At 36.4% G+C, this 13,751-nt stretch overlaps 2 protein-coding genes across 13 annotated transcripts in view; both read right to left on the reverse strand.

The window, feature by feature from the left end:
• Positions 1-3,822, reverse strand: part of arhgap33 (Rho GTPase activating protein 33) — a 94,973-nt gene extending 91,151 nt beyond the window's left edge. For 6 of the 12 annotated variants that reach the window (XM_005158403.6, XM_073926699.1, XM_073926696.1 and 3 more), the window contains exon 1: positions 2,377-2,768. In XM_005158403.6, coding sequence (XP_005158460.1) covers positions 2,377-2,463 — 87 coding nt within the window. In that variant the 5' untranslated portion in view covers positions 2,464-2,768. Of the gene's footprint in view, positions 1-2,376; positions 2,769-3,640 lie in introns of those variants that run through there. The other 6 variants (XM_005158402.6, XM_073926702.1, XM_073926701.1 and 3 more) reach the window with 5 other exon arrangements.
• Positions 3,823-7,367: 3,545 nt separating this feature from the next.
• Positions 7,368-13,751, reverse strand: part of rbm42 (RNA binding motif protein 42) — an 18,887-nt gene continuing 12,503 nt past the window's right edge. The window contains 3 exon segments of the mRNA NM_001003850.1: positions 7,368-7,793; positions 9,951-10,145; positions 11,312-11,429. Of these exon segments, the coding sequence (NP_001003850.1) occupies positions 7,681-7,793; positions 9,951-10,145; positions 11,312-11,429 (426 nt within the window). The 3' untranslated portion in view covers positions 7,368-7,680.

Here is a 13,751-nt window from a genome sequence, read left to right on the forward strand (position 1 = left end):
ACTTTTAGCATGCATTAGTTAAACTAAAGATACCAGCATAGTGTAGATGCACACAACATTTATATTACAGCTTTCTTTTAATTGTTGCTCAGTTTGTTTGCTTGAAAAACCCTTTTTACACAACAGAAATGACATTTTAATGATGAACAGAGAAATGTTTGTTTAGTTAAAATAGATGTTGCCAAAATTTCCCATTAGGGACATCAGTTAATTGATATATTGCAATATAAAAATCGCATTACATTTAAAATTGCAATAATATTATAATATGACAATAATAAGTATTCTTAGGGCTGAGCAATTGGGCCTAAAATTAAAATCTCGATTAATTGAACATTTTAACTCAATTATGAATAATGAACAATTCTTTTATTTATTACATTTTTTTTTTTGCTCTCTCTGCACCATTCACACTAGTCAACACTACCAAGCCGACCAATCACAGAGCTTGCCCTATGTGTCATCGCGACGCGAAGTTACATTTTTTGAGGTGTTAGCATAGGCATTAATCATGGCGAGAAGTATGCGATTACGTGAAGGCTGCGCCAGACCATGTGCTATGCTCGACACAGAAATGTAAACAAAGCGGGGTCATGTGACTTCACACCCCTTAGGGAAAGTAATTGAAAAAAAATTGACCTGGAAAAATTTGATTGATTATAGGTTCTGAATGTCAATTTCGATTACTTTTCGAATAATCGCCCAGCCCTAAGTATCCTCATAATATTATGAGCCGACCAATCACAGAGCTTATGCATCATCGCGACATGTAGTTACATTTTTTAGTACTGATTTCCAGCCAATCAATCAGGGCATCTCTGATATTAACTTACCTTAATGTCATATTTGTTTTTCAAGTTTTTACATCTAATCAAAAACTTTTTCGTGAAAATTAAGGCATCAACTCACATTAAGTCTCGTTTGTTTGTTACATGTGCATGCATGACCAATAATTTTACTGGCTGTGGTTCAACTAACCGCCACTTTCATTAGCTATGTTTCAATCCACTTATTTTTATGTGCATAAAAGAATGGTTGATGGAAACACCAAGATGCACATAACTTCTGAAAAAGGGCCAAAAAAAACGTATGCGCATAACAGAGTAGGATAAACTTATCATGCAATTAGAAAAGATGCACAGAAACTATGATGCAAACACTTTTACCCAATAAATTCCAGTATGTGCATTAAAAAAAGTCATGCGATTTTGTAATAAGAGATCAAATGATGACATTGAAAAAGAACTTATGTTGGAGCAGTAATCACAATACTGTGAAAACATTTCTATCCGAGGTTATCATACCGTCAGAATCTTCTACCAGCCCATATTCCATACACAAACCTGTCATATAACTTTATATATCTTTATCTTTACCTATCCACAGTCACTTCTCCCCCTTCATTTCCATTGTTTACTTTAAAATAACCTCTCCACTGTTGCTCCACACCATAAAGTCAGTCATACTGGTTTGGAGAAACATTAGAGAGAGTAAACAATGACAGCATTTTCATTTTTGTATGAATAAAGTATTTGATTCAGGCAGAAAATCTACAGCTAAAAGCCACCATGGTTGGTTTAGTGAACAATCTCATTCCTTTAATATGCAAAAGAGGAAATTCTATGATTTCTGCAACTCTTTGAGGAGATTTACAAAGAAGTTTAGCTGCATTTCAACTGATGACTGGTTTTAGTCAATGTTGACTAAGCATTAACACAGACCAGTGTTTCCCAAGATGTCAAGCCACACGCTTGAACAAACTGAGCATGTTTGTCAGTTAGTGAGACTTCAGGAAAACCGGCAGGACAACTGCTTTTAAACAAACCACCGATCAAACAATAATCAGATCTACAACATTAGTCTAGACGACTGAAAAAGAGCCTCTGTAGAGTGTGTGAATGCATGCATACAGCCACTTGGAATACTAAATGAGGAACAGAGTTTCTGGACATCTCTTTGTTAGAGCAAAAGAGGAAGTGCTGATGGTCTCTTTGATGGAAGCAAAACAAAAGATGATGCATATGCATGTCAACTGAAACATACTGAACATGAGTCCATGTTAGCAAAGAAATTATGCCTAATAAAGGAACTGTACTCATAATGAAACAGTGATGGGTGGGAATGGTTAACAGGGAGGGGCTCAAACCCCAAAACAACAGTGAACCCCTTTCTAGCCACATCATATGAGAGACAAAAGCTGTTTGTCAGATGTAGTGTGTTGCTGATGCTGATCTTGTAACTAATGGCAACAACAGCATCAATACAACCAACTCCATCAGTAGGAGGAAAGTGGAGGCGGCTGAAATGGTGTGCTGTGGAAAACCGATAAACAACTGAGGCTGTCTGTGAAGGTTTTAACACAGAAATACAACTTACCACCATCCCTATCTCCAGCTTCGGCGGGAGGGACCAGCAGGGCTCCGTGTTTGGACCAGGATGCGTTCCTAAAGTTCCTTCCCACATCAACGCTTTTCCTTACATCCTGGTTTTATTTCCCAGATAGCGGGTTAATAATCTGACTCAAACAGACGCCGAAGATTGAGCGCCGTAAGAGCAGAGAACCCCAATAAACAGCCGAAAGAGGAAGAGGAGGAGGAAGATAGATCCAGCGCGTCCTCAAACAACTCCAGAAATACCACGCAGAGGCATATTGTCGCTAATATGACATCCGAAAACAATTCACCCAGGCAGGAGACTCAAATCAAGCAATTTCCCCGGAACAGCGGCATCGTCTCCGCGTGTTCTGCTCTCCCGCCCATCTCAGCTCTATGCTCGCTGGGAGAACTGAGGGGTTCTTTGCTGCTCCGAAAACAATCTCGTGGGTGGACTTTCTTTTACCTAAACGTATCTGAAGATAGTTTTACAAGTGTATTAAGGAGTTATGAAATGTTTAGAAGTGAATATAGGTATTAACTTTCGTTTGATGTGATAACTGCGATTGACTGCGATAAACTAAGTTTAATTTTAGGAGGGATAAGCAAGCTGATCTCCCTCTTTTCCAGAATGGAGTGTTCCACCCGAGGTGGCCCGTTGGACAAAAGGAAGACTGGAGCGCGCCGCTGTTCAATGGGCGGGGGCGCGCAGTCGTCATCCAGTAGAATTAACAAAATAACGAAGCCAGGAAAGTAACTTAACATAGATTTGCGATTATAGGTATATATTAGACATAAATAATCAAATTATGTCAAAGGGAGATATCAGTTTTTTTAAAGTACGTCACGGATATGCAAAACGGTGGCACAGCGCTATCGTATGATATTATTAAGATCATCTCAAGCAGCTACCTGGTAGTTTTTAAAAAAACCCTGAACTTAAATATAATACCAGTACCATAGTGATATATGAAATATTATATAATACATTATGAATACCATCATATATAAGCATAAGAACACTTTAATTGTTGACCAGACCACAATGTTATTGTTGAACAGCCTATCCCATTATCAGAGTAAGCAAATGTGGAGCTTGCATAGTTATCTGTAAACCAACTCAACATGAATTAGTGAAAAGAGAAACTAACCACTGATGAGATGTTAAGATGAACACTGATACAACTTATAAACATGTTTTTTTAAGACCATGGCATCTAAACACAACCACACATCAATAAACTTGCAATGAAGAGCTAAAAACTCACATGTGACTCTTCGCTGCATTTTCTCCTGGTGTTGATGTGTGTATTCTCTCAGTTGTTTGTCAGACAGGTTGATGTTGATACACGAGCCATTTCTGCTTTTTTTCACAGCCGCTTTAGGAAATGAGTCTTTTAGAATCTCATGCAAGTGGGCGTGTGGTGAGAGAGAAAAAACCTTTTGGTTTGCAACCATCAGTAAACATGAGAGCTTATACTTCACAATTAATAAACTGCTGACTATTTGCAGTGTTAATATTAGGGCCACACAGAATCTGTGGACATTTTTTGCCATTTCTGCTAAAAATTTTGGAAATAAAATCCTCCAGATATATGCAGGATGATTTTTTTGGAGTATAACTAAAAACTTAGTATATTAAATAAAAGTAATACCTTTTTAATCTTTATTTAATGTTTACAATGCAAATCAAATTATCCAGTAAACAAAGCAAGTCTCTCATATATATATATATATATATATATATATATATATATATATATATATATATATATATATATATATATATATATATATATATATAAAGCCAGAAAATATTACTTTACAAACTATTGTCAATAAATCATAAACATTTTCATCTTAGTCATTAATATTACTGATAAATTAATTTAAATACTGAATAAATCTAAATGTAAACAAATTTAGATAGATATTGTAAATAAATAGACTCAATGATATGGAGTCAATCTAGAGCCATATACCATACATACCTGCAAATTAACAGAAAGCTTAGCAAATAAAAAATACAGTACTGAGTAAAAAAATAAGTAAATAAATGCAAATCTCTAAAAATCACAAAGCAAAACAAAATTTTTGAGAAATAAAAAAATAATTTTGCTAACAATAATAAAAAACTGCAAAGAGAAAATAAGTTTTGAGAAATAAAAATTACAGAACAGAACTCCAAATAAAAAGAGCAAAAAAAAAAAACCCTAAATATTTTCAATTAAAAAAAAACCTATATATATTTGCAAAACATTTTCATAGCATTGCCTTTACAAAACCAGTCCATTCAATTGCAGTGCTCGTTTTGATTTGCTTTTTAGTCAACCGTGAGCTTGCGATGCTGTTTTCACTTTGCACCTCACATTTCTGAGTGTTTCACTTTGTGGCCGATTTGATAAGGGGTGGAGGCAAGGGAACTTGGGCGTTATGGCAGACTCAGACCTTTAAGCGTAGTCATCACCTGGAGACACAGTATCACCGAGGTTGTCTCACAGCCCAGCATAGATAGATACACTAGATATCACATACAGACCCTGAGCATGTGTCAATAGCGCCTCCACATTTGTGCAGTGCTCCCAGGACAAATGTCATTCAACCGCACTAGTCAAGACTAAAGCCAATGTGAAGATGCTGGACTTCAGCGCAGTGTACGAGTGTAGTAACAAGCAAACAAAGAAAACAAAGCACACAGGCAGAACATTTCATAGGTAAGATTTCGATTTTTATGTTTTTGTATGTTGTTACATCCCTTGGATGTATTTATTTATTATTTATTTGTGTGTTCACTGTCCATTGGGAGTGGTTATGTTGTGTGTTTCTTTTACTTTCACGGTGTCTCTCTGCCTGCTCACTAGGTAGAGCTGATTGGGCCCAGGTGGTGCTCATCAATGGAGCGTGCTGCAGTAATGCGCTGCTACAAAAGAGCAGTGCGTCTCAAACTACAGGGAGGTTCACTTCTCCCCTGCTCCAGACTCGTGATTGTTGTGGGTGTTGATCTGGTTGTTTGTAAAAAGGAGTTAATGGGCTAGTGAGTTCAATTTTAGTTTCTGTGTTTTGAGAAACTTGCTTGTTTCTGCGTTGTGTGATTTTTACAGGCAGTGTGTCTGTTTTCTGAGTTGTTATTTAAATACAGATATTCTTTTGTGTGTAGTACGTAAAAGGTAATTGTATTGTTTCTTTGTTTGACTTTTTGATATAAAAATTGAAGCTGTAGGGAGAGGGTGCCATTTTTATTTTTGAAATTGTTTGACTGTGTTTATTGATAGTAAGGGAGTTGAGGAAAGCCTGTGTTGTTTCTTTTCTTTTACCTGAAATTAGGTTATTTAGTACTCCTCCTGAGCTAGACCTGTTTTGTTTGTTGTTTTGGTTAATCCTTCTCCTGAGATTTATGCTTCATTTATTGTTTATTGATTTAAGAACCAAATAATAAAATAATTTAAGTTTACTCTTGTGGTTGTTTCACATTTCTGAGGCAGGATTGAAGTGTTCCCTCAAAATTTGATTATTTATTTAATTTATACACAATTCATTAATTTGGACTTCTTTTTTTTCTCAAATTCTAAATTTAAATTTTCTTTGTTATTTTCCTTCCCTAACCCTAGACCAAAAAGGGGAAGGGACGTAACAATGTTAAGAACTTTTGTGCTCCACAAGTGTTGATGATAATACAGTTTCTTACTGCACAGATCATAAAGAAAGTAGCACCAACTCACACTTGACACCAGGCTTATGCTAGTTTTGTTGAATAAAATAAGCAAACCATGTATATGAAATATGACAACAAGACGCTGCGGTGCCAGAAACTTGTATTATTGTCGCCTAAGTGAACGAGTCGTTCAGATTGGAGATTCATTCACAAACGAATCGCTCCCAACGTTAGCATTAGAAGTGAACGCAAGAGACGGATTACATCAAATTTAATAGGGAGGGGATAATACATTTCCATGCACATGTAACGGAGGCCAGCTAGTGAAGTGCATTGCATGTAAAACCTCACTCCTCTGACCTCTAAAGGTGCCATAGGCAGCTATGGTCTTTAACCTCCTTGGTAGAGCAACCGACTGCCATGCGGAAGGTTTCCAGTTCGATTCCAGCTCAAAACTGGTTGAGTGGCGTAGGACTGGCGGCGTTACACACACAAATAAATGCTCTTTGTCAGCAATACCCTTGCGGTCACATATCCATCGATCTAGAAAAGTGATGTAAAATTATAATTTAAATAAATATTTGCATACTGACCTCCAGGAAAACTCCCAATCATAGATTTATGTATATATGTGTGTATATTTCTGGCTCTGGATGGCCACAGTCCTCCACTGCAGCTTGGTCAAAGGAGTGCTACCCTGTACTAAAATGGCAGCTCTATTGACGCATTCCCTCCAATTGACACCAATAGCATAGGCAACATCTAATGTAAATAACTATGAGAGCCCAGTAGGTCGGGGCCTGCCAAAAACATCCAAGTTCCTTTGACTCTCTTTTATTTTGTAAGTATATAAGGCCCTAGATTGACTCCATAGAACACCAGGAGTCAAATCCAGTTCCTGGAGGGCTGCAGCTCTGCACAGTTTAGCTTTAACCCCAATTAAAAACATCTGATTAAACTATTCGAGTCCTACAAGATTGTTTGAAACCTACAGGTAAGTGTGTTTAATTAGGGTTGGAACTAAACTGTGCAGAGCTGCAGCCCTCCAGGAACTGAATTTGACACCTGTGCTAGAATGATGGGACAAAAATCTGCGCAGATTTTGTGTGGGCCTAATTATGAGTAATATTAACTTTAATTTACAAGAGGGTTAAAACAACATTTGCAATTCAGAAATTTTAGCATTTTAGGAAGCCACCTGGTGGTTGTTATCAGAATTAATGTTTGGGCATTCAATGTTCTGAATTAAAACCTAAAGAAAATCCTCAGTTTATTGGAAATATTAGCATTTTTACAGATATTACTCGAAACAGCCACCTTGTATTGAAGCAAAGACAATCACCTTCCTTAACGACTACATCTTGAAAAACAAAACTAACATATTCGATATACAAACCACATTTCATAGGTATAAAACTCTCTCCTGAAGCTTTCTGGACAAGTGACAGAATTTATACTATTTAACAGAGGGCCAGAATTCAGTGCGTGATAATACATCTACAACTAAATGTCGATTTATTAGTAACGAGGGCCAAATAGGAAGGTGATGCTTGTTTATTTGCAACTAATACAAGTGTTTTACTGACTCCTCCATTATAATCGTCCTGGTTGACACACACACACACAAATCGAGTCCACAGTTTAAGTACAGATGGATTATCTCAGTCCCAACTTCTTCTTCTCCTTCTGTTTCTTACGCACCACCTCCAGATTGCGATCCTTCCATGTACTCTTTCTCAGCTTGATGGGTCTGCTGCCCACATACCTCCCTGAAGCCAAAAACAAGAGAGTGTATGTGTTTAGATGGAGCATGATGGCCTTTAAAAAATATAAAAATAAACAAATAAAAAGCCATTTCCATTTCAGATGCTCTGAACACATCTTATACTCGAGTTATGGGTCTTATTAATAATTAATAAAAATAGAAATAAATAATCTTTTAAAGAATTGAAAATGGGTTTATTAAAGCGAATGATGTGTTTGCTTGGTTGTTTAATATTGTCTTAATTTATTGTCAAAAATAAATAAACATGATAAATAAATACACTAAATAAACAGTTGAAGAAATAATTATTAGAAAAGTAAATCATTTTTCAAATATTTTCCCCGTGCGATTAATTGAAATAGCTTTGAAGTTGCGATTTGGACATGCACGAAATCGTCTGACAGCATGATGTTCCCACAATATGCTATTTGAACCGTTGTGCGCGCGAAGTGAAGAGTGGGAAAATGGCGGGGGGGAGGCGGTTGGTTGTTTGGGGCTGGGGGGGGTGTGCGCTAAGTGAAGAGCGTGGGGAGGTGCCAGTGAACTGAAGGGCGGGGAGCGAGTATGAAGATGGTTGCGCGTTGGGTTCGGTGCGCATGGGGACTGAACCAAATAGCTAGCCGGACTATCCCAAAAACTTGGAATTCCGGGAGTTTTCCAGGAGAACGAACAAAACGGGAGATGGGTCTGAAATACGGGAGACTCCAGGGAAAAACGAGAGTGTTTATACTGAATAGCCTGCATGCGATTGATGAGTCCAGCACAGGAGCACTTGGTGCCAAAAAAAGTCAACATATGTGGTGTGGGATTACTTTGGATACAGGAAGGCTGATGTATCACAGAACCAGGTCATTTGTAAGACCTGTCAGTCACATATCGGATATAAAAGTGAGTGGAAAGTGCGAGCGCATCACTTCCTTTAGCGTTTTGCGCTCGAGCTCCTTTGCCGTTTGTCGGACCTTCAACCATTTTTTTCAGAGGATGACAAACTGAAATAGCATTGCAGTTTGAGTGTCCTTTGTATGTCTGAGGTAATTAATCTACCGAAATGTGTGTATTCTATACAGAGTATGAAGCTGAAGCTGTATGAAGTATGTGGCATTCTGAAAAGTTCAAAATTAAATTGGTCTGAAAAGGGATGTTTTCAAATAGGTGTGCCTGGAAAACGTGGATGCAAGCTGCACGCCTCCATTATTAATAGCGAACTTGTGCACGCAAAAGATGCAATGTGTGAACGGCCTCCTTACAAGCAGCTTCACAAAGAGGTCTATGACCTATGCATGGCAAAAAAAATCTGTGGACAAGTAAAAAAAAAAAAAAAAAAAAAAAAAAAGTACACGCAACTACTGACATGTGGTCAAGAAGAACATCAGTGCCTTACTTGAGTTTGACGACGACGCACGCACATTGTTCAAGAAAATGGTGATGGGTTTCTTTTGCCCATATCGCACAGCCCTATTTAACAATGTTGATAACAACGTTTAAAGAGTTTTTCAACACACATTTAAACATAATCATTTTAAATAACTAACTTTTAATAACTAAGTACTTAAGTCTTTGCCATAATGACAGTGCATGATATTTTATATAAAAAAATATTTTGCAAATAATACTAATTCACTTACCTTCGGATTAGTAAGCTAATAATATTTGACGTGAAAAAATATCTTTAAAAAACATATTACACTTTTATTTACAAAAGAACAATATAATAGAGAACACTGTGAAACTTCTCTTATGCTTACAACAGCATGATCAAAAAGGGTAACTATAAAATATCATCACACTTTTCAAAATCTGCAATATATTTCGATGCATTTTAAATATCACATTTTGTGATATCAAAGCTGTCATTACTCTAGTCTTCAGCATGACATGACCCTTTATCAAAACATTTATGCAGCTTAATGTATATATTTTTTGACAAACTTAAAATTGTTAAAAGTGATAGTAATAGATAATGATAGATAATAAAGTAATGATAGTAATAGATAATAAGAAATAAAAAATGTGAAAATATTTTCACAAGCACTTTTGATGACTTTAATGTGCTGAATAAATGCATTACTTCAAATATAAAATGCAGAAAAAGTGAAATATTTATAATGTAAAATGTATATTTTGTTTGTTTCTGATAATGTAAAAATCTTCATTAACTCACCGTTCATTTCTCTCATGGCGCGCACATAATCATTGGGATCTTTAAAACTGACGAAGCCGTAACCCTTCGTTTTCCCAGTGCGTTTGTCTCGAACAACCTTCGCCTTCAGGAAGGACGGATACCGGCTGAACGCTCTTGCCAGAATGTCATCATTCACCTCATTCCCCAGATCTCCACAGAATATCCGAAAATCATCTGAGATGACAGGAACAACAAAGATTATTTCAGTATATTCTAGATTATATTGCTTTACTTTGGCACACTGCTCATAACTAACCCTAGGTTAGCAATTTTTCAACAAAAGTTTCTTATAAAAGTTTCTAGTTTATATATATATATATATATATATATATATATATATATATATATATATATATATATATATATATATATATATATATATATATATATATTGCTTAAGGGGGCTAATAATATTGACCTTAAAATTGATCAAAATAAATTAAAAACTGCTTGTATTCTAGCCAAAATAAAACAAATAAGACTTTCTCAAGAAGTAAAAACATTTTAGTACTGGAAATACTGTGCAAAATTCCTTGCTCTGTTAAACATCATTTAGGAAATATTTAATAAAGAAAAGAAAAAAATTATAAATCACAAGAGGCCTAAAAATTTTAGCTTCAACTGTACATTGAGCATTGTGCATCCACTAATAGAAAATTTTTTATTAACTGTACTTCTAAATTAAAAGTGTGAAATGTTCCAGGGTTAAGTGTAAGAAAAAAAGGTTAAAAAAAAGAGAAGATTGGTTGGTCACAGAAGAGGCACAGTTGAGGTGGCACGGTGGCTAGCACTGTCGCCTCACAGCAAGAAGGTCGCAGTTCAAGTCCCGGCTGGGTCAGTTGGCGTTTCTGTGTGAAGTTTGCATGTTCTCCCCGTGTTGGCGTGGGTTCTCTTCCGGGTGCTCCAATTTCCCCCACAGTCCAAAGACATGCAGTATGGGTGAATTGAATAAACTGATAATTGGCCATAGTGCATGTGTGTGCATGTGAGAGTGTATCCATGTACAGGGTTGCAGCTGTAAGGGCATCCGCTATGTGAAACATATGTTGGATATGTTGGCGATTTATTCTGCTGTGGCAATCCCTGATTATTAAATGGACTAAGCTGAAAAGAAAATGAATGAATGAATGAAAGAATGAATGAAAATTGGCCGTAGTGTAGGTGTGTGAATGAGTGTGTATGGATGTTTCCCAGTATTGGGTTGCAGCTGGAAGAGCATCCACTGTGTAAAATGCATGCTGGATAAGTTAGCGGTTCATTCTGCTGTGGTGACCTTTGATGAATAAAGAGACTAAGCTGAAGGAAAATGAATGAAGGTATGTATGTATGTATGGTCACACCTGTTTCCCACTCTAATAGGCTGGTGTCCTCCCATGAGACGCCGGCTGCAACACGGATGCATTTCTTCACTTTCTCCTGTTTCCCTTTCTTCTTATCTTCTGTGCTGGTATCGACAGGCTGTGCACATGTGATAGAAAAATAATTATATCAAGAGTTCTCTCGATAAAATGATAGTTCCTTATACTGTTTCGTTTACTAATTGAATTCAAAATATGAATAAATACTATGAAGAAATATTAAATATATAAAAAAAGCATTGTCTTTATCTTTTAAACCAACAGCTGCTTTTTGATGCGTCTTAAAGGTGTAAATAACAATAATAATAGTTTAAAATAAGTAAAAATGGCTGTAGGATTGGAGTGTGTATGTGTATGAGAGAGTGTATGGGTGTTTCCCAGAGATGTATAAAGTACTAGAGACCCATACTTAAGTAAAAGTACAAGTGCTTTATCAAAAAGTGACTTGAGTAGAAGTAGAAGTGCTCTTTAAGCACCATACTTAAGTGGAAGTACAAAAGTATTCAACATTTTTTGTACTTAAGTATTACAAGTAGTTTATTTCAAAATTTACTACTCAAGTACTGAAAGTAAAAGTACAAGTATTGTGTAATGTAGTTATTAAAGAAAGCAGTCAAAATACACTATTTGTTTTGTTTATTTTAAATATCGTTTTGGGGTACTTGATTAAGCAGAACGAAAAGAAACATGGCTTATCATACTGTTTTTCTCTGTAAATAGTTTCTATGGTACAAGAGCTCACATTGTCAGGCCCTTTAACCAGAAAATGCCTTCACTGATGAGATAATTCAGCATGTTCACTCCCATACATTCTCTCTCTCTCTCACACACACACACACTTAAATGTACACTCTCTCCCCACTCTCACACATTCATACACTCTCACACACACAGTTCTCTCTCTATCTCTCTCTCTCTCACACACACATTTTTGTGAATTGTGGGGACATTATATAGGTTGCAATTGTTTTTACACTCTCTCTTACACACACACACACACACACACACACACACACACACACACACACACACACACACACACACAGGTACAATCACACTGTTGTTTTCTCTCACACATTATTCACTCTCACTCACACACACACAATGACACACTCACACTTTGGGAGTTTTGAAGTTTGATTGCTTTAAAATAAAAAGCTTTAAACTAAACAAGCAAACTAAATCCTGCTTCACAAATTCACTTGATTTTTATTTTTTTGTAAAAAAACAGGAAAATGTGTATATTACTCTGTTAAATGAAAATCTGAAATATTTTGTGGCTTATGGCTATAATTTAGTAATAATTTTTATTTATTTTTATTATGTTTTTAATTAAATTGGTCTTACAGTTCATATTTTCTGTAGTATATTTATTAATTCTGGTACTTTTACCATAAACCAACATCTCAACCATTTGGTAGAGGCTGATATTTTAGAAATAATGTGATGTGTTGAATAAAAATGCACTGATTGTGTTAAATAGCGACATTAGGAGTTAAGAAATGCAATCAAAAAAAATTATATTGCTTTTGTCTTGGTGTGACAGTTAAAGGGGTTTTTGTAATAAATTTTGTCCTTTAATACAGCAGTCAGATATACGAACTGTGTCCTTAATTTGACCTGCTCAAAGAAAACACTCTTCCTGGATGTATCAAACAAAACTCATGCACAGAAGACAGCACAAGCATTTACAGCTAATAAACTCATGTCAATATTATCCCGCCTGCTTTTTGAGCGCTGACAGGCGGGTACGGCTATGATTGGTTATTGTCCTCAACAGAAAGGGCTTTAGAAATATAAGCGCTGTTCACCCATGGCGGGAAGAATACGCGATTATCACAGGTAATAGACACAGTGGAGAAAACTTGGCACGCTCATGTCTGGATCCACAGCTTTAACAGCTAAGAAGAGAGGAAAAGTTACCTTACAAACTGGCCAGCGGGTCAAATGTCCAAAGTGAGAGAGCGAGAGATAGGCAGAGGTGAAGTTTTACAACATTTCTCCCTAATAGTAAACTAGCGGCTGGTATGCTGTGCCGCCTCGCTCTCGCGCCTCCGTCCTTCGCCATAGTATTGCGACATCGCGCATAGGAGATAAATGACGTCATCACGTAAAAACCGGGTATGACCTATTACTGAACTGATATCAATCATTTTGACACCCCTAGTAACGAGTAACGATGCAGCACATAAAAAATCTATCGGAGTAAAAGTATTAAATTCATGTAAAATATGTACTTAAGTAAAAGTGGAAGTAGGAGAAAAAAATAATACTCCAGTAAAGTACAGATACTGCCTTTTAGTACTTAAGTACAGTAGTGAAGTAGTTCTACTTCGTTACTATACATCTCTGGTGTTTCCCAGTGCTTGGTTGTGGCTGGAAGGGTATCTGCCACATAAAACATATGCCAGAGTAATTGGTG

The sequence above is a fragment of the Danio rerio genome, chromosome 16 (genome assembly GCF_049306965.1).
Source record: "Danio rerio strain Tuebingen ecotype United States chromosome 16, GRCz12tu, whole genome shotgun sequence".
Taxonomy (NCBI): Eukaryota; Metazoa; Chordata; class Actinopteri; order Cypriniformes; family Danionidae; genus Danio; species Danio rerio.